The sequence below is a fragment of the Aegilops tauschii genome, chromosome 5 (genome assembly GCF_002575655.3).
Source record: "Aegilops tauschii subsp. strangulata cultivar AL8/78 chromosome 5, Aet v6.0, whole genome shotgun sequence".
Taxonomy (NCBI): domain Eukaryota; kingdom Viridiplantae; phylum Streptophyta; class Magnoliopsida; order Poales; family Poaceae; genus Aegilops; species Aegilops tauschii.
Window position 1 is genome coordinate 48,653,313 of NC_053039.3, and position 23,726 is coordinate 48,677,038.

The 23,726-nt window shown below is 48.4% G+C and overlaps 2 protein-coding genes across 2 annotated transcripts; both read right to left on the reverse strand.

Annotated features, from left to right (window-relative positions):
- Positions 1-11,696: 11,696 nt before the first annotated feature.
- Positions 11,697-15,215, reverse strand: LOC109753824 (probable mediator of RNA polymerase II transcription subunit 19b). Its single transcript, XM_020312750.4, has 6 exons — positions 14,792-15,215; positions 13,729-14,015; positions 13,454-13,642; positions 13,304-13,363; positions 13,072-13,214; positions 11,697-12,217 (listed from the first exon to the last, which is right to left on the reverse strand). Exons 1-5 carry the CDS (start codon positions 14,820-14,822, stop codon positions 13,170-13,172), a joined length of 612 nt encoding a protein of 203 aa, XP_020168339.1. The 5' UTR covers positions 14,823-15,215; the 3' UTR covers positions 11,697-12,217; positions 13,072-13,169.
- A 2,984-nt stretch (positions 15,216-18,199) lies between these two features.
- On the reverse strand, positions 18,200-21,995 carry LOC109753795 (hydroxyproline O-galactosyltransferase GALT2). The gene is made up of 7 exons (XM_020312725.4): positions 21,033-21,995; positions 20,278-20,510; positions 19,878-20,168; positions 19,646-19,774; positions 19,395-19,568; positions 19,217-19,324; positions 18,200-19,045 (listed from the first exon to the last, which is right to left on the reverse strand). The coding sequence occupies exons 1-7, from the start codon at positions 21,868-21,870 to the stop codon at positions 18,830-18,832; spliced, it is 1,989 nt and encodes a 662-aa protein (XP_020168314.1). The 5' UTR covers positions 21,871-21,995; the 3' UTR covers positions 18,200-18,829.
- Between the last annotated feature and the right edge of the window lie 1,731 nt (positions 21,996-23,726).

Consider the following 23,726-nt stretch of genomic DNA (forward strand, 5'->3'; position numbering starts at 1 on the left):
GTTGAAATCCCCCCCCCCCCCACAAGGACCGGGAGTGCCGCGGCAGTCACCGGAGTGACTTTCTGTTGGAGTTCTCCCAAGAACTCCGCCGATCTGGAATGATTGGCAGGTCCATAGACTTGAATAACTACTAACTCGCGAAGCGTAGCACGAATGCGAAAATGAGCAGCTAAGAAGAAAGAGCCCCTATCCCAGTTGATAATTTCATACGCATCGCGGCTTAGACCCATCAACATGCCCCCCGAGCGCCCTACCGCGGGAGTAAAGTGCCACTCAAAATGTTCTAACGGATCTAGCGAAGCAGCTCATGGAAGCGGAAATCCGTCTTAATAGTTTCGTGCAAACCTACGATGTCCACGTCCTCTTTGCGCATGTACTCTTCGAGGAGGGTGCGCCGACCCATGTGGCCAAAGCCACGGATATTCCAAAACAACGCTCGCATCTAAATGACACGATTGCGAAGCCGTACACCCCTAGAGGTGACCGCTTTCGCCACGCGCCTCACCTTGCCCCTGCAAGGCGAGGGAGAAGGGGCAACCCCTGTTGCCTTCCCTCCTCCTCGGGCACAGAAAGAACCGCGACGGCCCCTCCCTCGAGGCCCTCCGTCCTCTGTTCGGCACGCGCTGCAGCAGCAGCCGCGAGCGCGGCCTGCGCCAACTCCTTAGCGCGCACGAGAGTAATCAGCTCTCGTTGACCACCCACACAAGCGGGGTCGAGACCACTTGCATCTAGCACCTCCATCAAATGATCATCCGAAAATGAATCAAGCACCGTGAATCGGGGGGTGGATTACCTGAGATTTCCATATTCTTCTGGGCCTGAAGAAGTTGCGCCCGCTGCAAGGAAGGCATGTTGCCCTTGGCACCTTGGAGCGCGAGCTCGTGCGCACCGGCACCGCCGACACCGTCTTGGTACGTTTGGCCTTGGAGCTCCGCGCCATCAAGGAGGCCTCCTGCAGCAGCGGATCAACGACCGGAGGAGCCGTCGGGGCCGCCAACGCCATGACGGACTGCCTTGGGGTGGGGGAGCACCAAGAGGATCCATCGCGCGCACCGTCTCCGCGCTGACCTTGCGCACCGTCGTCTTCTTCATCATCTTCACTGAGCCACTGAGGGAGTTGCCGCGACCACCCGAAGCCGGCGACCCGCCTGAAATCATGCGCGAAGGGCTGGGAGAGAGGGCGATCGGAGAGCGCGCACCGCCCGCACCTGCTGGTCCCGACGGGGCCGCAACCATGGGTGGAGAGGGCACCGACCCCAGGTTGGACCCGTATTGGTTGGGCACCGAAAGCACCATCTCAGCAGAGCCCATCCCCACATCAGAACGAGGCACCTCCATCCCCTCCGCTGGCGCCGCAGCACCAGCCGCAGAGATCCCCAGTTTGTCCCAAGCAGCCGTATCAATGGAATCATCCTCCTCCATACTCGCATCTGGCCCCGGATCCTTGCCCTTGTCCTTGGTCCTGTCTTTGTCTTGGTCACCCGGATCCCCTCCGCTGGGTGGAGGCGGAGGGGGGAGAGCAGGGGCCGCTGGACGCGGGCCAGCAAGCTCCGGCTCGAGCTTAACATTGTACCCAGCCCCATTGAACCAGATCTGCACTGAACCTCGCAGCTTTGCCGGCGCCCGGCACGCAAAGAGCATGCGCACCGGACCCGCCCGGATCAGGGACAGCTCGTCCACCACCAGCGGGCGCCCAATCATCGTCGTCGCCGCCATCAGCCTCTCCACCCGACGCTGCTTCGGCGGAATGCCTCAGAGCTTCACCCACACCTCCGGCATCGACAGCGCCTTGGGCTCAGCGAGAGCAGCGTCCCGGATATCGGCCGTGATATTGTTGATGGAGCGGAGAAGATGAGTACTTCCACTACGAGCAGGAGAAATCCACCGCTGCTGCCGCCACCACTTTATAGTGGATTAATGATTTTGTGATACACTGTATCATTAGTATTTTCTCCCTATGCATGTGCAACCTTTCGTCCCCTCACTAACTCTCTTGCCACTCGACATATATATCCTCCTAACATCCAGTGTCGTTGCGCTATTGTGTTATTGGTTATACATCTCCCGTTGAATTCTATCCTGGCGTACGTTGATTCCAGGGTATATGTAGAAGGTTATGCAACTCACGATATATTGATCGGGTGCAATATGCACGTATATATAAGTACAAAGGGTAGCCACGTCCTCAACTATACATGGAAGGAGGAGGGCTTGTTGTACAAGAAATACACATATGTATCTACATCTCAACACCCCCCCCCCCCCCGCAGTCGAAGCGGCACCATGGTCGACGCAAAGACTGGATCGGAACTCCTCGAAAGACGCGGTAGACAAGCCCTTTGTCATGATGTCAGCAAATTGTTGAGACGTAGGGACATGCAGCACGCGTACATGACCAAGAGCTACCTGTTCGCGAACAAAATGGATATCAATCTCAATGTGCTTGGCGCGTCGATGATGAACCGGGTTGGCAGAGAGGTAGACCGCAGAAACATTGTCACAGTAGACAATCGTGGCCTTGTCAACCGGAGACAAGAGCTCATGCAGAAGCTGACGAAGCCAGGAACACTCGGCGACGACGTTGGCAACGGCGCGGTACTCCGCTTCAGCACTGGAGCGGGAGACAACGGGTTGTCGCTTGGACGACCAGGAGATAAGTGATGGTCCAAGATAGACGCAATAACCAGAGGTCGAGCGGCATGTCAGGGCAGCCGGCCCAATCGGCGTCAGAATAAGCCGTCAGATCCATATGATGAAGCCTGAAGTGACAGCCCAAGATCCAAGGTGCCACGGATATAGCGCAGAATGCGCTTGACTGCGGTCCAGTGAGCACCACGGGGAGCATGCATATGAAGGCACACCTGCTGAACAGCGTACTGGAGCTCCGGACGAGTAAGAGTGAGGTACTGAAGAGCACCAACAATCGACCTGTAGAATGGAGCATCTGAAGCAGGAGAACCATCTGTGGCAGAGAGCTTGGCCTTCGTATCGACAGGTGTGGCAGCCGGTTTGCAATTAAGCATCCCGGCACGATCCAGAAGCTCATGAGCATACTTCCGCTGATGAAGAAAGAAGCCATCTGCTCGACGAATAACCTCGATCCCGAGGAAATAGTGCAGAGGACCTAAGTCTTAATGGCAAACTCAGCACGAAGACGATCCGTGAGCTGTCGAAGAAGGGCAGTCGAGCATGCTGTCAAGATGATGTCGTCGACATAAAGCAGCAGAAAAGAAGTAGCATCACCCTGGTGGTAGACAAATAGTGAAGCATCAGAGCGAGTGGAGCGGAAGCCAAGCTGAGTAAGAAATGCTGCGATGCGCTGGTACCACGCGCGAGGAGCTTGCTTGAGCCCGTACAGAGATCGAGAAAGCAAGCACACATGATCCGGAGAAGACTCATCCACGAACCCAATCGGCTGCTGACAGAACACCTGTTCCTCAAGATGCCCATGAAGAAAAGCATTCGAAACATCCATCTGGTGCACGGGCCAGGAGCGAGAGACCGCTAGCTGAAGGACAGTCCGAATCGTCCCGGGTTTGACAACCGGGGCGAAAGTGTCTGTGAAGTCAACGCCTGCTCATTGACGAAAACCCCGAACGACCCAACGGGCCTTGTGTCGGTCAAGAGTACCATCCGGATGAAACTTGTGCTTGAACACCCACTTCCCGGTGATGATGTTGGCCCGAGGGGGACGGGGAACGAGCTGCCAAGTGTGATTGCGTTGCAATGCGTCAAATTCCTCCTTCATCGCGGCGAACCACATGGGATCACGAAGCGCGGAACGGGCGGAGGTCGGCAGGGGTGACGGTGACGAGGAAGACGTCGAAGCCACGCAGGTGTACTCATCCGGAGGGTAGCGAGTGCTCGGCCGATGGACACCCAGGCGCGACCGAGTGATAGGGCCAGCGGGTGGTGGCACAACAGCAGACACCGGGGCCGGCGCCAAACCCGGCGGCGAAGAAGCCGGCGACACGCCCGGCTGCGAAGAAGTCGGGGAAGAAGCGGGCGATCCCGGCGGGCGAGCTGGCACAACAGTCGGCAAGACCGGCGAGGCTGGCGCTGAAGCCCGCGAAGAAGAGGCCGGAGAGGCCGGCTCAGAAGCCGGCGCGGCGCCCGGTGATGAAGCAGCTGGAGAGGCCGGCGCAGAGGCCGGCGCGGGGCCCGGCGATGAAGCAGCCGGGGAGGCCGGCGTGGAGGCCGACGTGGAGGCCGGCTCGTAGGTCGGTGAGCCTGGCGAAGCAGCGGGCAGGAGCCGGAGTGCCGTACGTCCAGGGGGCGCCCTACGCCGTGGGGCAAAGCCAGGGCGGACAGGGTCGGCCAAAAGAGGGGCCGGGCGCCGATGAAGAAGCCGCCTGCTGTTCCTGTTTAAAAGGAAAACACAACTCGTCGAAATAAACGTGTCGGGATGTGATGACACGGTGGGAAACCGGATCATAGCATCTATAGCCCTTGGTGTTAGCCGGGTAACCGAGGAAGACACACGGAAAGGAACGAGGGGCAAGTTTATGAGGAGAGGTGGCGGCAATACTAGGATAACAAAGACAACCGAAAATACGAAGACCGTCGTATGAAGGAGGAGACCCGAAGAGGAGGTGGTGAGGTGTAAAGTTCCACTGGGTGCGACAGGGACGAAGGTTAATGAGTAGGGTGGCAGTAGCGAGAGCGTCGGGCCAGAAGCGAGGTGGCATGTATGCGTGGAAGAGGAGGGTACGGACGCAATCGTTAAGAGTGCGAAGAATGCGTTCCGCCCGACCATTCTGCTGTGAAGTATATGGACAGGTAAGACGAAAAACAGTGCCATGTGTGGAGAGAAGATTGCGGATGGTGGTGTTGTCGAATTCTTTTCCGTTGTCAGTTTGCAAAGCTAGAATGGGACGACCAAATTGCGTAGATACGTAAGAGTAGAAGGCCGTAATAGTGGCAGCAACTTCGGACTTCTTACGTAATGGAAAGGTCCACACAAAGTGAGAGTAGTCATCCAAAATAACAAGATAATATGAGAATCCAGTATTACTAGCAACAGGAGAGGTCCAGACATCACTATGGATTAACTCAAAGGGTAACGACGCAACCGTGGATGAAGCACTAAAGGGAAGGTGAACATGTTTGCCCAGACGGCATGCGTGACAAGAGTGCGCATCCGTTTTATTACATGTAAAAGAAAAATCCCTAATAATGTGACGAAGAGCGGTGGAGCTAGGATGACCGAGACGGGCGTGCCAAAGATCAACGCCGGCGGAGAGTGCAACTGGTCCAGCATGTGAAGATGATGGAGGCTGGACGGAGTATGTATCGTCGGGACTGTCACAGCGGTGAAGAACCATCCGGGTGAGGGCGTCCTTAACAGAAAAACCAACTTCGTCAAATTCCACAGTTACAGAGTTATCTCGAGAAAGTTTACGAACACAGACTAAATTCTGAATGAGTTCAGGAGACACAAGAACATTATTGAGATAAAGTGGTCTAGGGTTCGAAGGAAAACTGGTAGAACCAATATGAGTGATAGGGAGACCAGCACCATTACCGACAATGATACGAGAAGAAGTGTGAATAGGAGACGCAGAAGAGAGGTTACCCGGGTAAGCGGCCATGTGCGAAGATGCACCGGTGTCCATAAACCAATCGCCACCGCCGGAATAAGTCCCGACCGGAGGCTGCTGATGAAGAGCAGCAAGTAGGGCCGGATCATAAGAGACCGGCGCGGGATAGCCGGAGGAGCCGGTCACGCCTGTGTTGGTGGTTGGCCCGCCATAGCCAACCGGAGCAGGAGAGTAGTAGGCCGGTGGAGCGACCGGACCGGGTTGCGGACCGGCGAAGAAGACCTGATGGCTGGAGGGACCGGGCCCAAGGAGGCTTGGAGCGGGTGGGCGGGGCACGGGCATGGTGTAGGCGTGCACAAACCCTGTCCAGGGGTTGTGGCCACCCCCCCAAGGCGGCGTCGGCTGCTGCTGGACAGGCCCGGGGCGCGGCTATTGCTGTTGCGTCTGGCCTTTGCCGCGGCCGCGGCGCCTCTGGCGCTGCTGCTGCTGGGGCTGCTGCTGCGGCAGTTGTTGAGGAAGAGCCGCAGGAGGAGCCGGTGGCCGCTGCTGGTAGGCGGCGCGGAAGGCGCCGGTGGCCGGGGCGCCTGGTACGGCGCTGGGAAGCCGGGAGGCGCGCCTGAGGGCGCGGGGCCACCGCGCGAGTAGCCAGCGGCGAAGGCGGTATGAACGGCACGGGAGCGAAGATGCTTCAACCGGCGTTCCTCGAGACGAAGATAAGCCACCGCCCGCTCGTAGGTAGGGTTCGCCATGAGGGTGAGGTTGGAGGCGGCGTTGCCGAGATCCTCATTGAGGCCGGCGGTGAGGGTGGAGAGGAGCAACTCGTCGCCCACCTTGAAGCCGATGTCATTGAGCTCGTCGGAGAGGGTCTTGAGACGCATGCAGAAGGCGTCGACGGAGGAGTCGTTTTGATGGCACCCGAAGAACTCCTGCTGCAGGAAGACGATCCGTTGGAGCTTGTTGTCGGTGAAGAGGCCGACGATCTTGTTCCACACCGTGCATGCATCATCCTTGTCACAAACGACGGTGTGGAAGATGTCCTTGGACACGGTGAGGAAGAGCCACCTGATGATGGTGGCGTCGATCGCTAGCCAGTCGGCGTCACGGTTCAGGACGAAGAGGTTGGCTGTGCCGTCGATGTGGTCCTGCAGGTTATACTCACGAAAGAGGAGATTGAAGTATGTCTTCCAAGCATAAAAATTCGCCTCGTTGTGGGAGAGGATGACCGGAACGCGACGTTCGATGGGAACATCACGGATGTAGGCAGGATCGGGAAGAGTGGCGGCGGTGGAGCCGGCGGAAGAGTCGAAGGGATTCGGCGGCTTCACGACCGGAGGAGTAGAGGCGGCGGACCGGTCGGCGAGGTTGGATCCTGACATGGCAGGAGCTAGGGTTAGGGGCGGCCCGGGCGGGTTAGGGTTTGTAGTGGCTAGGGGTGGGAGAGGCGCGAGGTGATCGCGGGGGCGGGAGCGGAAGCGGTGGGGAAGGTGGCACGGCGGCGGCGAGTAGTCGGCGGCGCGGGCGTGCGAGGGAACTAGCGGCGGCGGCTGGGAAGCGACGGCGACGCGGCTAGGGTAGAGGATCGAAGGAAGGTTGATACCATGTAGAAGGTTATGCAACTCACGATATATTGATCGGGTGCAATATGCACGTATATATAAGTACAAAAGGTAGCCACGTCCTCAACTATACATGGAAGGAGGAGGGCTTGTTGTACAAGAAATACACATATGTATCTATATCTCAACAGTATAGTTGTATTACTCGGTTAATATCGTGTCTGCTGTCTAACTAGTAATGGAAGGCATTAGGGAACTTGTCAACAGCCTACAAAGGCTCGGCGCAGCACGTTTTGCGTTCATTGCCAGAAAGATGTGGATTCGCCCCTACAGTGCGATCTACTTGGTCTGCCAACATGGAACTGTTTTTCTAGCCAGTGCCTTGTTCGAATCCTCTTAAACGGCATTTTCGGTTAGACAACAAATGCATGAGCTTGCTTGGCACGGTGCGTGTAGCTGCACGGAAGATTACCATCACTGGACTACTCAGTGCAGTACAGTCACGGTTAATACATTTGGTTGAACATCTAACATGTTTCATTTTCTATGCATGGGGAACTCTGCTTCAAAATGTAGACGATGTGTAATGGTCATGGACCTACTACACCCATCGAGTCAACAAAATGTTATCTAGTTACATCATACAAAAGCATAATTGTTATGTGTGCATGGCAGTCACGGATTTTGAATTTTGTATGCAGTAAACTTAATATTCCACTGATTATGCGGCATCGCTTCCCAACTGCAGCAATATTCTAGATTCCGACTCAAGTTGCCTTGTATCACCTCCGACTCATCATCGAGTGGGTACTCCTAGCCCTCGTTGGCAACACTTGGAAAGAAGAAGTTAAGACCCCGCTCCCGGGCTCCACTTTTTTTTGAAATAAACCGAAACTTTATTCATTAGAAATAATCAGTACATCATTTGTGAGGATCATTGCAATTTCATTTAAAGGCTCCCGGGCTCCGCATTGTTGTGATGCACATAGCCATTTTTATTTGAAATGTCAAAAGCATCATTGTTGTGATGTACATCATTAAGCTGATGAGCCATACAATGAAGCTATGGAAGAGAGTCATTGAGCACCGCTTAAGAAGAATGACAAGCGTGACCAAAAATCAGTTTGGTTTCATGCCTGGGAGGTCGACCATGGAAGCCATTTTCTTGGTACGACAACTTATGGAGAGATATAGGGAGCAAAAGAGGGACTTGCATATGGTGTTCATTGACTTGGAGAACGCCTATGATAAGATACCGCGGAATGTCATGTTGTGGGCCTTGGAGAAACACAAAGTCCCAGCAAAGTACATTACCCTCATCAAGGACATGTACGATAATGTTGTGACAAGTGTTCGAACAAGTGATGTCGACACCGATGACTTCCCGATTAAGATAGGACTACATCAGGGGTCAGCTTTGAGCCCTTATCTTTTTGCATTGGTGATGGATGAGGTCACAAGGGATATACAAGGAGATATCCCATGGTGTATGCTCTTTGCAGATGATGTGGTGCTAGTTGACGATAGTCGGACGGGGGTAAATAGGAAGTTAGAGTTATGGAGACAAACCTTGGAATCGAAAGGGTTTAGGCTTAGTAGAACTAAAACCGAGTACATGATGTGCGGTTTCAGTACTACTAGGTGTGAGGAGGAGGAGGTTAGCCTTGATGGCCGGGTGGTACCTCGGAAGGACACCTTTTGGTATTTGGGGTCAATGTTGCAGGAGGATGGGGGTATTGATGAAGATGTGAACCATCGAATCAAAGCCGGATGGATGAAGTGGCGCCAAGCTTCTGGCATTCTCTGTGACAAGAGAGTGCCACAAAAGCTAAAAGGCAAGTTCTACAGGACGGCGGTTCGACCCGCAATGTTGTATGGCGTGGAGTGTTGGCCGACTAAAAGGCGACATGTTCAACAGTTAGGTGTGGCGGAGATGCGTATGTTGAGATGGATGTGTGGCCACACGAGGAAGGATCGAGTCCGGAATGATGATATACGAGATATAGTTGGGGTAGCACCAATTGAGGAGAAGCTTGTCCAACATCGTCTGAGATGGTTTGGGCATATTCAGCGCAGGCCTCCAGAAGCTCCAATGCATAGCGGACGGCTAAAGCGTGCGGAGAATGTCAAGAGAGGGCGGGGTAGACCGAATTTGACATGGGAGGAGTCCGTTAAGAGAGACCTGAAGGATTGGAGTATCACCAAAGAGCTAGCTATGGACAGGGGTGCGTGGAAGCTTGCTATCCATGTGCCAGAGCCATGAGTTGGTTGCGAGTTCTTATGGGTTTCACCTCTAGCCTACCCCAACTTGTATGGGACTAAAGGCTTTGTTGTTGTTGTTTTTGTTGTCAAAAGCATCATTCAGTACAACGTAAGCAGAAGAGCAGGGCCTTCTCCTGAAATTTGAGCACGAGTGTGAAGTGTAAAATGAGGCCCTAAAATTGAAATAGCATAAATGAAAGATATTTTCATTTTAGCATATAACTTCAAAATGCATGTTCTTCATCAGGTGGTTTTGGGGTAATTTTTTTGTCCTAGTTTTATCTCATGGTGTGCAAAGAAACAGGCTATAGTTTCAAGGTCAAGTACAGAAGCATAATGCAAAGCATTCGCAAATGCAACATCAAAGATTATTTGGGTAGTCCATGCTGAAAAAACTTGGAATACGTCATGAGCAAACTCCATGTCTTTGGTGTGACAATATTGGTGCCACATATTTATCCACTAATCCAGTCTTTCATGCAAGCAACAAACACATTGAAGTTGACTTCCATTTTGTAAGAGAAAAAGTTGGCCGCAAGGAGTTAGATATCCGGTTTGTGCATTCAAAAGATCAAGTTATAGATGACTTTACAAAAGCATTGCCCACGAGAAACTTTGAAGAATTGAAGCGTAATCTCAACTTGGTGAAGTTGTGATTAGGAGGGGGTGTAACTGATTATATTGTGCATAGAGTTATTTGGATAGGTTGTTAGGCACGATGTCCATATAAGTTGTAATCTCTACCAACCCATGTGTATATCTCTCTCTTTCTCCACGTGCGTTGCATGATACAATGTATGCATTTCACGGGGTAAGTCCAATTCAATCTATAAACACCACGCGGGCCTCCTATAGGAGGTTGAGACGCTTGACATATTTTCACAATTACAATTGTTGGAATAACCAATCACGGTCAAACACTTGAAACAGCTAACAAGTTTCATTTTCTATGCACATGCCCTGGGATGAACACTGTAGTGATTACAAAGTTATTGCAATAGGATCTATTTGGCAGCTGGCTATGTTAGTTGGGTCCATGTGGGATGCCCAGGACAAAGTGACAGTCTTTGAACGTGCATTAGTTAGTTGCACAATGGTAGTGAATGACCTGAATGAATGTGGAACTTTGATCTGTTTCAGTTGTCAAAGAAAAGTGAACTGATGCACACTCGGTAAAGGAAAAAACAAACATTGGGTGATAGTAATGCCCGAGGGGATGGCAGTACTCCCTCCGTTTATTTTCACTTCGAACATAAGATTTGTCTGAAATTAAACTTCATAAACTCTGACCATGTTTATAAGAAAACCAACACTCATAATACCAAATCAATATTATAATTTTCATATATTATATAATTTTTAATATTGTAGATGTTTATATTTTTTTAATATAATTTTGATCAACATTTACAAAGTTTGACTTCAGACGAACATGCGGAGTAAAATGAAACCGAGGGAATGAGGTCATCATTCCACTGGCAAATCTTTTCTAAAAAGAACTTGCTGGAAGGTTAGCCCACACAAACTTTCTTTTGTTTGGTGGTGCAACCTGCAAAACTTACTAAGTGGTTCATGAGGCCAACCGCAAACCTTACTTCTATAGGTGAAGGCATTTACTAATGTCAGTACCATTGTGGGTTCGTAGGGGCTATATTTTACTGTACATATTACATTGATCGAATCCCCTCCCATAACCACATTCATCTTGACATCTTCTCTCTTCCTTTTGACATCTCATCTTCTTTGCTCAACTAAACATCTAGCTAGAGATGAGATGAAGGATCCCATATTCTTCTTGCTCTATCCTATGTCTCACTTGTTCAGTGTGAATCCGTGTCGTTATATGGTACTAGTATATACTATCCTCTAGCTCAACTACCTCTCCTCTGCTCAACTAAACTTATAGCCAGAGACAAGATGAAGGATCTTGGATCTTTATTGTGCTACCATAAGTAAAATGTAATGGGCTAGAGACAAGATGGCACAACAACCCCTCCTCGACTATTCCACCGCTCTAATGGAATGAGATGATCGCTTTAGTTTTCCTCTCAGCTGTTGTACTCAGAACACAAACAGATTTGGGAATGAGAAGCCCCAGGAATACTTGAGGAAGCTGCAAGAGAAAATCATGCTTTGGTTTTAGTCTGCTTTGTCTATGTTTTCTTTATGCGTTTGGTCTCAGGGTCTGCAATACTGAATGTACATCAGCTGGGGTAGGAGCGGAACATTACACAGTTCTAGGACAAAACAGGGTTTCATGCCAAATTGACCATCTTACAAGTTCTTGAAAACACAAGAATGTCATTCTACAAATACAGATTAACCTGACAACTTTCACTTTGAAACAAGCACAGGCGGTGGTGAATTAATTAGTTTCCTCATTGGCACGAGGAACATAGCTTCATTTCCATATAATACAATGACTTTTTTTTAATACAAACTCATGCGACATCAATGATTTTACCACAGGCCTGGTCAGCATAATGGACTGCTCCTAGTCTTCGAAATTATCTCATCACAAACAAACTACCCAGGTGTTCTAACCTTTAAGAAAATCTCATTAGAAGTCCCATCTAAATGAAATAGTTGGTTGCTTCTAGTCTTAAGAATGATTTCATCAAAAACACCTATTCAGATTTCCTAATCATAAGAGAGAAAATCTCATTAGAAGTCCTATCTAAATGTTCCTACAAGGCACCCAATTTAGTCAGCGAGGGACAAAAGGTTGCAAAATACAGTTGGATTGTCCCATGTTACAAGTTACATTTTCCACAGGGTCCACACTGCAAGAACAACATAATTAGCAGCAGGCAAGACGCTCATCTGAAGCACCTTCAAATAAACAGCCATTCATGATATCTGCATCACCCACATAAAAGTAAGAGTTAGAGTCTGCATTATCACAGATGCAAACAAAAGCCTATTGTTTGCCAATGTTGTTCCCCATTGGTGTTCGTATAGCAGTGTTTTTCATATCTTATTTGAATGTATAATAATTTCGAAGGTTATACAAGGTGCAGATCATTAAACAGTTGCAAATGGCATATGATGATTTCGAACGAAACATCACTGAGTAAACTGCGAGTGATCTTTTTTTAACAGTTCATTGTGTCCCAATTAATCACCATATGTTATGGTCAAAGTGCAACGTAAACTGAAAACAGTATAAGAGTAGTGACTACATTATGAATTTATGATGCAAGTCAGACCTAACCAGATCATGCCATATATTAAAGAAAATCAGCAGGCGCATTATGACTGATATATTAATACCACTAGAGATGCTAATCAAAGGAAATATCTAACTGAACTTCTCAAGTCAAGTGAGACTGAAGAAATGAAATTGTCCCAGGTCCAAAACTGACGGTCGACATAAAGTAATGTCAGGGTAATCGTGCCTAACATCACACATATTGTACAGATGCAGATAAAATCAAATGAGACTAATATTTGCAAAGTCATGCAAAAGGCAGATCTTATTCTCTTGAATGACTAATAAATAATTCGCCAAAGGTTAAAATAGTCATCATTTAGGCTCCAAACAATAAAATAAAACTCTTATGTTGACTTAAAAACACAAGCTCATGATGCAGCTTAAATCTTAAACATTTTAATTCATGTTTCACTGGAAGACAAAGAATTAAGAAAAGCAATACAAAACAATCAACTTCTGCGTCAACCCAGCAGCAAATAAAAATTCAAGAAGCACGTACCAATTGATCTGCAGCGAGTCTGGTGACAGAAACCTTTTGAGCCTCCTTTTAACAGAATATGACATTGATTGACAATAGAAGTAAGAAGAAAAGTGTAGCTAACTAAGTCCGTTACCCATCTCATCGGTTTTGGAACTCTTATGCTGCCATAGATAAGTCATGTTAACAGACAAACAAAATGTGCTGCAAGAAAAATTGTTATACCAGGAAGCAAATGATGAATGTATATCACCTTGCTTTTTTTGTGCTTATGCACATCTGCCGAATCCTCCGTCCCCTCATGCTTCCTCTTCTGAACAATTTGTGGACATATAAAGTATAGCTAAGTGATGAGTAAGACTTGGACATACTGAAGTTTTAAACATACAGAAAATGCAGCAACCTTCTCATGATGCTTATCCTTTTTCTTATCCTTGTCCTTGTCTTTGTCTTTAGACCGATCCTTATGTCGATGTTTGTGCTTCTTATGCTCCCTGTCTTTATCTTTGTCTTTGTGTTTTTTATGTTTTTTCTCTCTGTCCTTGGACTCACTTTTCGGTTTGCCCGAAATAGTAGGTACACCTTTTTCAGCCTGTTGATTGGTTTAATTGTTAAGTATATGATAGGAAAATGCAATAACACCATAAAGCAAAAGTGGGATGGCAAAAATGATCTTACAGAGGGTAAATCTACTGGAGCAGCTTCACGAAGCTGAAATGCTTGCCCCAGAGTTTCCATATCAAAGGGCTTAATATAAGCAGGCTTATCCCTTAAGTATGCATTCTGAACGAGTTGATCTAGCTCCATTCCTTCTCCTTTCCGAATTTCAGTATCCCCCACAACATTGTGAAGGTAATGTGTATCTGAGATTGCAAGTGGCAAAGGCCTCTTGCAGAAGAAATCATGGTGCGGCTGCAATTTGTACTGACTTATTAAATCAACAGCACCAGTGAGCTCCCTAGGTCCTGAAATAGGAAGAGTCATATTATGGACTACCAGCATTGCATATAACCAAGGCAATTTGGAGAAGGATGCACATCAAGAACCATGTCAGGAAAATGCACTCATGCATACAAGTACAATGGACACTTATTTCTCTAGTAGGGTCTAATAAAGTAGCTTATTGTGATGCACAACAGAAAATATTGCTGTCCAACATAGACAAAAAAATGTCAACATGAGGAAATTTTGGCGATTCCAGAGATGCTGCAAACTCAAAATATCAAATGTAGGACAAAGGTTGACTGTCCAAGTTTGAAAACTGAATGTATATTTCTTGTGCAATACTTTGCTGATGGCTACAAGATAACAATCATAACGAATAGAGAAGTACTTCTGTATACAAGTAGAATGGTATCAATAGTGTAACATAATCCAGTAACCCACGTAATATTGGACTATTTATTACTGGTTAAAACTTGAATCTGGGTGGTCAAAAGACAGATACCTTACAAAAAGGAAAACAAAGAGAATATCAGGTAACAAACACAAATAGGCATGGCAACATCACAGTGCGTAACGAACGAAATAAACTAAAGTAGATGCTTAATGAAGCAGAGGATGCTCCCAACCGGACGGTTTCATCTTTAAAGGTGAGAAATCCATTCAAATTCCGACAATGTGTGGTGGTATAATTGTATAAACACCCATAGTTAATTACGGAGGCAAAGTTCCCTAGAGGAGATGAATATGCTTGCTAATACTACTTTTCTGCATTTTGAGTTTTTGACAACAGCAGTACCTTTGCCAAACTTCTTGTCGTCAGAATCCATCAGACTGAAGCTCGGTTAGGGTCAGCCGGGCCTGGTCGCCGACCCAGTGCCCGGCCGAATTCCGCGGCGACGGCGCGCGGGGAAGGAGAGGATGGGGCGGGCGAGGACCTCACCGTGGCTAGGGAGGACCGGCGTCGGTCGGCCGGGGTGGGGCAGCGGCCCGCGCAGTAGATCTGCCGGGGGGGAGGCGGTGAGGGGCGGGGAGGGCGGGGTGGCCGCCGATCTGGCGGCGAGGGGCGGCCGGTCGCCGGAGGAGGGAGGTCCGCGGCCGGCGGGCGATGGAGTGGTGGAGGGGTTCGCCGCTTCACGCGAGGGTCGGGGCGGGGCGGGGCGGGGCTTGTGCTGGGAGGCGGAAGTGGGGCAGGGGCAGAGGATACATAGGCGACTCGACTCGACCAGACCATGTCGGTCTCGGTCGTACCGTATCTCCGCTCCAGCAGGTTGGCGGGGGGAAGATGTTGGCGGTCGCCGTTGGATTGGATCTCACGGTTCCGCGATCAAGGCTTACTATTTCTGTGTGTGGGAAAATATCAGGTGATTCCACCTTCCACTATTCACATAATTTACGTGTCTCATAAAATAATTAAATTACAACTTTTTTGAAACATACTATGAATTTGACTTTTTTAAAAGTGGGAGATATATATGTTCTGGCATCACTTGGATATTCTCCCTTCTGTGCGTTAATTGCTCTGACAGATTTTTTTTTCAAAAACTAAAAGCCTTTCATCTATTAATAATACGCAAAGTACTCCCTCCGATCCATATGGCGATATGGATCAGAGGGAGTAGTAGAAAGATCCCATAGGTGTAACTAAAGTTACAAGCAGGACCATGGACCTCCCATCAGGCATAAAAACTCGATACATGAAACCCGAACTTGTATAGCCTGAAATCAAAGCACTATAACGGCTAGCAGTTTCAAAAACCTCGAAAATGTTTATTCAGGTAATTCGGGTTAGTAGCCACTGCACCTGAATTGACATAGAGGCCTAGTCACGCGTGAAGGCCCAGCCAAAATCCAATCCCCTCGCAAAGCATAGCTATATCTAAAAAAGGTTCTTCATTCGTGTGTACACACACATACACTAGTACAAACCCAGTTTCTGTTTTGATCAAGTCCGCACAAGTGCACAAAAACATCATCATCGATTCTAATAAGGGTGTCTTTAGCGTGGATTATCAAATGGATCTAACCAAATGTCCACGGATATATTTAGACATGTCCGTGGACATCCGACCTGATGGACTATCCAATGGTGTCCCTTAAGATTTCCCTGGTTGTCTGGCCTCCTCTCTTTGTCAAGTTTATCTAAATCAATAGCAATTCAACCATTCATTTATATAGTTGCAAACAAATGCAACTACTAGCAAAAGCACAAGATGTTCATCCAAAAAAATTGGCATCCTCAAAACCAAAAGTAAACGAATCGGTTGTCTGAGCCAAATGACTCAATTTTTGGCCTCTTCCCCTCCCCTTTGTGCAAAGCATGCGATCATTCTATCAGTCTGGTGGTACAAGGCGGCAACACGCCCGAACTAGCAAAGCAAGAGAATGACATGATCAACAAATTGCAACGTAGAGCAAATCAATCAAATAACCAACACACGGAGCAACATGAAGCAAAGCTTAAAAGCTCGAGGAGACACGCCACTTGGCATTCGGTTTTGCATTTGTGCATATGCATCACAATACGGTGGCTTAGTGACTTAGGAATAAGATCATGGATCACTTTCTTATCGTACGGCGCATAGTGTTTTTGCTCATGAAACCAATCATGCACACTTTGTCAAAAAGCGTAGCCCTTTTGCCCCTATGCCTTCAAACGGGTCAACACTTGCGCCCAACGATGCATGCCAAACACAACATTTCACCATCCTTGTTCGAGTACAACAAACCCATCTTCTTCTTCGCGTCTGCATTGGACACGACCGGCTTTGGGTGTCCGTCAGTGTCACTTGATCCGGCTGCGACAAGTAGTGGTCATCGACTTGTTTGCCTTTGTGGCCACCGTAGTTGTGGGTCATGTTCATCATCGCCTCATTGATGGCCATTGTCGAGCTAGGGATAGGCATTCCACCAAACAATGACCGGACACCCCTAGACGAGGGCTCCTCGGACGAAAATTGTGACTAGGCGAGCATCGCCAACTCGGTGAACACATTGTCGCTGTTGAGGTCGATGGTGTACGATGGAGGGTAGCCAGAGGCAGAGGTGAAATAGGCGGGAGGGTGTTATGGCAATTGCGTGTCGAGCTGACTGAACTATTGGGCAACGAAGTAGTACCTCGCCTTGTATTGTGCAGGCCAGGGCTACAATTGCCGAGGGCACCGCCAGATAGTCCGATGTGTAGGAGGAGCTCCGTCCTGAGTGGCCGACTACACCTTCTTCTTTGTCTCCTTCACGCGCCGCTCTTGCCGTAGCGCGGATGCGCCTGCGCGGTTGTACTTCTTCAGATCCGGCAGGACGACGCACATTGTGATAGGCTCAGGCAGGTCCATCTTGACGGTGGCATAATGGGTCGAAATGGGTTGGAACGGCGGCGATTGGGACGGAGAGGAGGGGTGGGGGCAGGGGTCAACACCGGAAGAGTGGGGGTCCTGGGGGTTGTCAAAATATATGGGTGCAGGCTGGTTTTTGGGTGGGTCTGAGGTCGGAGTCTGATGTGGCAGACATCCAGACTCCCTAGAGCTCCCCTCGGTTTGGGACCGTGTTGTGGGATTTCGGATGATTCAAACAAATTTGACCCGATTTGGTGATCCATGTTCGATCACTAAAAGTGTCCGAATAATCTGGTCTAAACATTCGTGGGCATTTTGATGACCCACGTTGGAGATGTCCTAATACATGTTCTGGACTCTAAATATCTTGATTAAAAAAAAGAGCTCCGCACCTTGGTCGGCATGGCGTGATCAATGACATGTGGTCGAGTCCCCAAACCGAAAAAACAGGTACAAAGAAAAAAAATATGGAAATTTTCATTTCTTACAAAAGTCTGAACTTGTATTACAACAAATCAGAGAACATACAAAAGAATTGAAATGTTTTAGAACAAATACTGAGAACCATGACATATGTTTGTTAAAATACGTAAATTACATCAAATAGAATAAATCATAAATATTCCAGAAGAACTTGAATTCAATAAAAGTCAGAAATAACTGGAGCGCAGAACTGATTGATGAGAACATATAGTGGCTTTCATCAACGGCCTTAACATCTCAGTCTTTGTGCCAACAGACACGTCTTCTGCTAATGAAAAATACTGTATATCCTACCTCGGCGAGGCACACATGGTATCAAATCTCAAACCCGAGGTCAAAGTTTGAACCCACTTGCACATGGATTTGTTTCTTCAAAAACAAGAACAAGAACAAGAACAATAAACCACACTCCTACATCAGTAGTTGGGTACATGTCTTGTGAATATTAAAGGTTATGAAACATGTCTCATGAGAAGACTAAGAATTAGCAAACCTTTTATATTAGTCCTACAGAACATGACACCAATTCAGTATCAACGAGTGAACGAGACATCAGCTCCCTCTGCAAGCCAAGGGGCACAACAACCCTACAAACTGGAGTACAAAATTACTCGCCCCTGTACATTACACGCGGCAAATTTTGGCCCCTCGCGTTTGTATAGTCATCTTCAATGACCTGAACAAATAGCGTCTTCCACTACCAGCAGATCCATCCATCCAAATATCCAAGAGCTCCAGGAGGTGAAGCAGCTGATAACATCAAACCCATTGATGGTGTACCTTGTTTGTGTACTGAAGAGCAGACAATGGTGAGGTCCATGATCTCCACTGCCGTCAGTCGATAGAGCAGATGTAGGGAACTCGAGTTAAGGGTGATGGACACCCGGTCTGGTGGGTGTCAGTCATGCTGTGGCCTGGTCCCTGGTGTTCTTCTAAAATGACACTACGGCAGTGGGACTGACGGATGCCGCCTAGTTAAGCCATCGGTTGCTCTGGTGAAGCAGCCATGGATGAGCGCCGTGTCATCTGTAGTTGCAGCATTGCGCGCGGCCTAACGACAGTTTGTCCCAGAGGCATAGCATCTGCCTGGGGGACTGGTAGTGCGCCGTGAAGTAGTTGTCCACGCAGCCGTACTGGCAGAACTTCCAGCTGTGAATGTACTGCACCGGGGCGGCGATGGTGGTAGTGTTGTAGTCCTCAACCCACATGCCCATGCTCACATCCTCCATCTTGAACAGCTGCAGCAGCAGATGATGGCCGTTAGACACCAGCAAAAAAAAGATGGTGGCCGTAAGACGATGATGATACTTTTTTTTTCTTGCGGATTCAGGGTAAGATGGTGATATATTGATATGGTAGGATCAAGGGGACACCGATGCGCTGCAGTTCGGTCAGAGTAAACATCTTACCCTTAGTGACTGATTTGCATGACGGGACACAATGTCTCTGGCAATGTTAATCGAAATTACGTAGCCGGGTCCATTGGCATAGGGGGGATACACCAATTCTGGCCATTCCTGCAGGTGTTTTCGTTGTGAGTGGACAAGTTTATGCCTATGGATTCACATTGTGGGAAGCGGAACGTACCTCAAACGTCACGGCCCATTTACCACTCCGGAGAGGCCTGTGTAAGAGATTTAGGTTGCCAAGATAAAGAGGCAAGGTTCTGTTGAAGGTAGAGACCTGTTGCAACACGACATCCAGCCTCACAAAGGTATCATCGTCGCACTTCATGATATACTCCGCGGTAACATTTTGCACCTGCACAGAAATAAGAGTGGGTGATAATGAAGCATTGCCAAGAGTCAACTAATATGTGAAGAACCATCATGGCTTACCCCGTACTGACATATCGCAACTGTTTTGAGAACCACCAACTCATACCGGTCGATAAATGGCAGAATGACAACGTCTCCAAAATATTCTGCTTCCTTCTTTAGTGCTGCATTTATCTCTTTTCTATGGCTCTACAAAAGCAAACATATCCCAAAGTGGTGTTACCGTTATTTTGTAATTATATGAAAAAGACATTATGGCAAAATGCATATGAAGACCAAACATAAGACTTACCAGTGCGACAAAGAATCGAGCAACCACATTTCCCAATTGGATTGCAGGAAACTGCATCCAAGTTTTTCTAATAGCCATCCGCTCAGCAAAATGGTTTGTAGCAGAGAGAATGCCGATAAAAAGCTGAATCAGTTCCTCTGGCACAGGGCGAGCCTTCCACTTATCAGACATTTCCAAGACATTTTGCAGAGAAAAACTAGGATGAGCCTTCGGAAGAGAGGTTGCATACACCGAGTGAACATCTATGCCACCTGTTACAGCTAAACCAGTTGCATCTTCGAGAGTGAATCCCTGATAAACATTGAGAACAAAAACTAGTCAGTATTTTCATTCGCAGAACTGTACAACATCCGTATTTGTATACACCGAATAAAATCTTTGTCATAGGAACAGAATTTACCATCCTATGAGGAAATGAGGCAACATGACGACCCCCTACATTAATATGGTACCCTTCAACACCAGCTTGGATAGTGAGAACAAACATCTTCCCCTCTAAAAATGGGTATGGCCAGGTCATTTCTGGTTTCTTTGCTCGGCCGATGAACCTGTTGAACCATGAGTTTGTTTTTGTTTCTTTTGAATCAGCCATGTCCCTCCGTTCCCATTTCTCACATTTTGGAAACCCATCGACTGCAAAAAGTTAACAACACTGTCAGCACGCATAGAGGTAATGTCAACTGATACGGAGGCGTGGAGGCAAGGGATGATACCATTTCAAAAACAAAAACATAGTAGAAGATATGTAGCATCAGAAAACATTTTGGGAGACAGATTGGTAAAACATGATCCAGCAGAAATACATTACAGTTGTATACGGAAAATCTGAAAAACTATGGAGCGCGAAGCAATTACACGTAGTATCCCTTTTTCTGTCAACTGGCACCAGTAAGTCCAATTGTACAGGTACTAAAATCATTGCTACAAATCTACGAACAGTCAAAATAACTAATGAGCAAGTGATTCAAATAAACACAAACTTGCGTGCCTATGAATGGAGAATGGAAGATCAATGCAGAATGGTATATTGACCCATACAGATTACTGGTTACTGAACCGGCAATGTTGCATTGTCCTTGTGCCAGGACAGAAAGATAGCAAAACAAGCAAACTCAATTACAGCTAATTGCAGTACAATGAGCTGAGCGCACGCACCATGGTCGTCGTCCTTGGAGGGGGTGCCGTCGCAGCGCTGCGCCTTGCCCCACTGCATGCGGAAGCAGGTGTTCATCTCCAGCACCGGCCGACGGCTCCAGTCGCCGCGGAGCCGCGGGTTGAGGTGGAGGATCCTGGGCGGGTCCTCGCCGTCGGAGGCGCGCAGGCCGCGCAGCTCCACCGCGAACTGCGCCACCATGACCGTCCCGTTCCCGCTCCCGCTCCGCTCCAGCGCCTCCACGTACTCCGCCACCGCCTCGCGCGCCGTCGCCACGACCGTCACCGCGGACCCCACCGCCAGCCCGCACGGCAGGAACGCGGCCGTCTCGCCCTCGCCGCCGCCTCCGAGCTCGAGCGAGGTGGGGCACTCGACCGCCGCGCCGTCGCCCGAGACGATGGCGTCCACGTCGCCCGAGAACGCGGAGGCCTCCTCCCACGCCTTGGCCCCGAGCGCCCACGCCTCCGCGGCCATGCGCTCGAGCTCGGAGAAGTTCCCCCGCAGGCCCCACCTCCTCCGACTTCCCCCACCAAGAGCTTCGTGGCGCCGGAGGATCTCCCCGGTGATGCGGCCGTACCCCGTGACAGCAGCACCGCCCCCAGCGGCGCGGCGCCCGCGGGGCGCCCGCTCGAGGGCATCCCGCTGCAGCAGCTCGCCTCGCGAGGCGGCGGTTTCCGGCCGGGGGATGGCCGCGGCGTCCTCCCAGCTGCCGAGGCCGGAGAGCTTGACGGAGACGAAGACGAGGTACGCGAAGGCCGCCGCGGCGAGGAGGGGCGCCAGGCGCCTGCGCGCGCGCGCCCGGCCGCCGAGGAAGATCTCGGAGCTGCGCGCGCGCTTCATGGCGGCGTCGGCGGCGGCGGCGCGCCGGCGAGGAGTGGGTGGGTTACCGGGTCTGGGATGGTAGCGGAGCTCGCCGGGTCCGCGGAGAGCCGGGGAATAAAAACGGGAAGGGGAAAGTGATAGGGAGGAGGGTTGTTGGTGCTGAGCTGGCGGTTTCTTTGAGAGATAGTGAGAGTTTACTCTTTCTTTCAAGTGTTTATTACCTGGAGTTAGAAGAAAAGATGTGTTCAATTTGAGTCATTATGGATGTTTTGGGTCATTTCAAGTTACTACTTCCTCCGTCACAGTTTAGAAGGCACAGTTAAATTTGCGTGCGTTTCCACATTAGACAAGGTTTAGGGCGCATTGCATTTATTTCTAGTAGCTAATTAGTAATCCGATATACTATTTCTATATGCATGCGTAGTGTGAATGCTATTTTTTAGTCCATCCCACAACCAATAGATAACCATCTAGGTCCCAGAGAATTTTCAAGCGCGCCTTCTAAACCGTGACGGAGGGAGTAAGAAAAGATCGATTTATTGTCTCTTGCAACTTTCATTAGCATTATTAATTTTTTAAATGGTTTCTAGTACTCCCTTCGATCACAGTTTACAAGGCGTGCTTCAGTTCTCATGCATTTCCACCACCAGAAGGATTTTAGGCGTGTTTGGTTTAATGCTCAATTAATTAGGGTGTGGTAACCGCAATCAAGTCCACAAATTTCTTTCAATGTAGGTGTGTACGTGGAGTGGAGTAAGTGCATGCATGTGTGTACGTGGGGTGGAAGCACTCCATGCATGCGTGTATGCACTAATTTCTCTAGTAATAGACACCGTGCTATCACTATCGACGCTATTTTTCAGGTCAATCGCTAGTCGCCTTGGTCGCAGAGATTGTTGAAGCGCGCCCTGTAAACTATGACGGAGGGAGTATTTCGTTTAGGGTTATTTCAAGTTATTGCTAAGATCGATTTATTGTCTGTCCCAACTCTCATTATGCTACTACTAGCATTAATTATTGAATGGTTTCTATTTCATAATTGTGTCCTGAAATTCCCATGTTATTTGTGAAAATGTTGCTTTGCTGAAACACATAAGTTTATTTTCCTAATTCAGATCTTTTTTTGTCACAATCAAATTTTTACTGTCTAATAAATCAACAAAACCATATCATGCAATCACAAAATTAGTACAAAACCATTTTTTCTTAGGGATAATAAATACTCTTATCGTTCTATATTAGCTGTCAATAATTTAGTACAACTTGATTAAGTACAAAGACGTACTAAATCAGCGAGAACTAATATGGAGGGAGTAAGTTTTCTGTTTTGTAGTGGGAAAATTTCCCTAAGCAACCGAACAAGGCCTAAAGAATTTTTCAGGCCCATCATGTTTTTCTAAGCTGATTAGCATCGCCTGTGAGAAACGTTCTTGATTCCATAGACGTATGTAATAATAGTTATTATAGATCACACAGGGCGCAATGCACAATTTCTACTTAACATTTTTTTAAGTTTGGCATTGATGAATAAGATGCAATGAAAATTTACAAGAATAAGTACAAATTCAGAGCCTCGGAGGTGGTAGTATATAGCTGCATCTACCAACTTGGACACAGGACACCTATGGTCTATGGACACCTGGTTGATGCTCTGGATGAATTTACTGTATGTGTGGTCTTTGGTTAGTCACTAGTGTTCTAGTTGATATCTCGAGTTTGTGAATATGAGCAGAAGAGCCAGATATGGGTTGCGAAGGATGGCACTGTGGAGAAATATAACGACTCGTTTGAGGATGTCCTCCTACTCCAAAACAATCCACAATTCGTGGAAGGAAACTTCAACATCCTCCATGAGAGAATCGGCACAGACACAT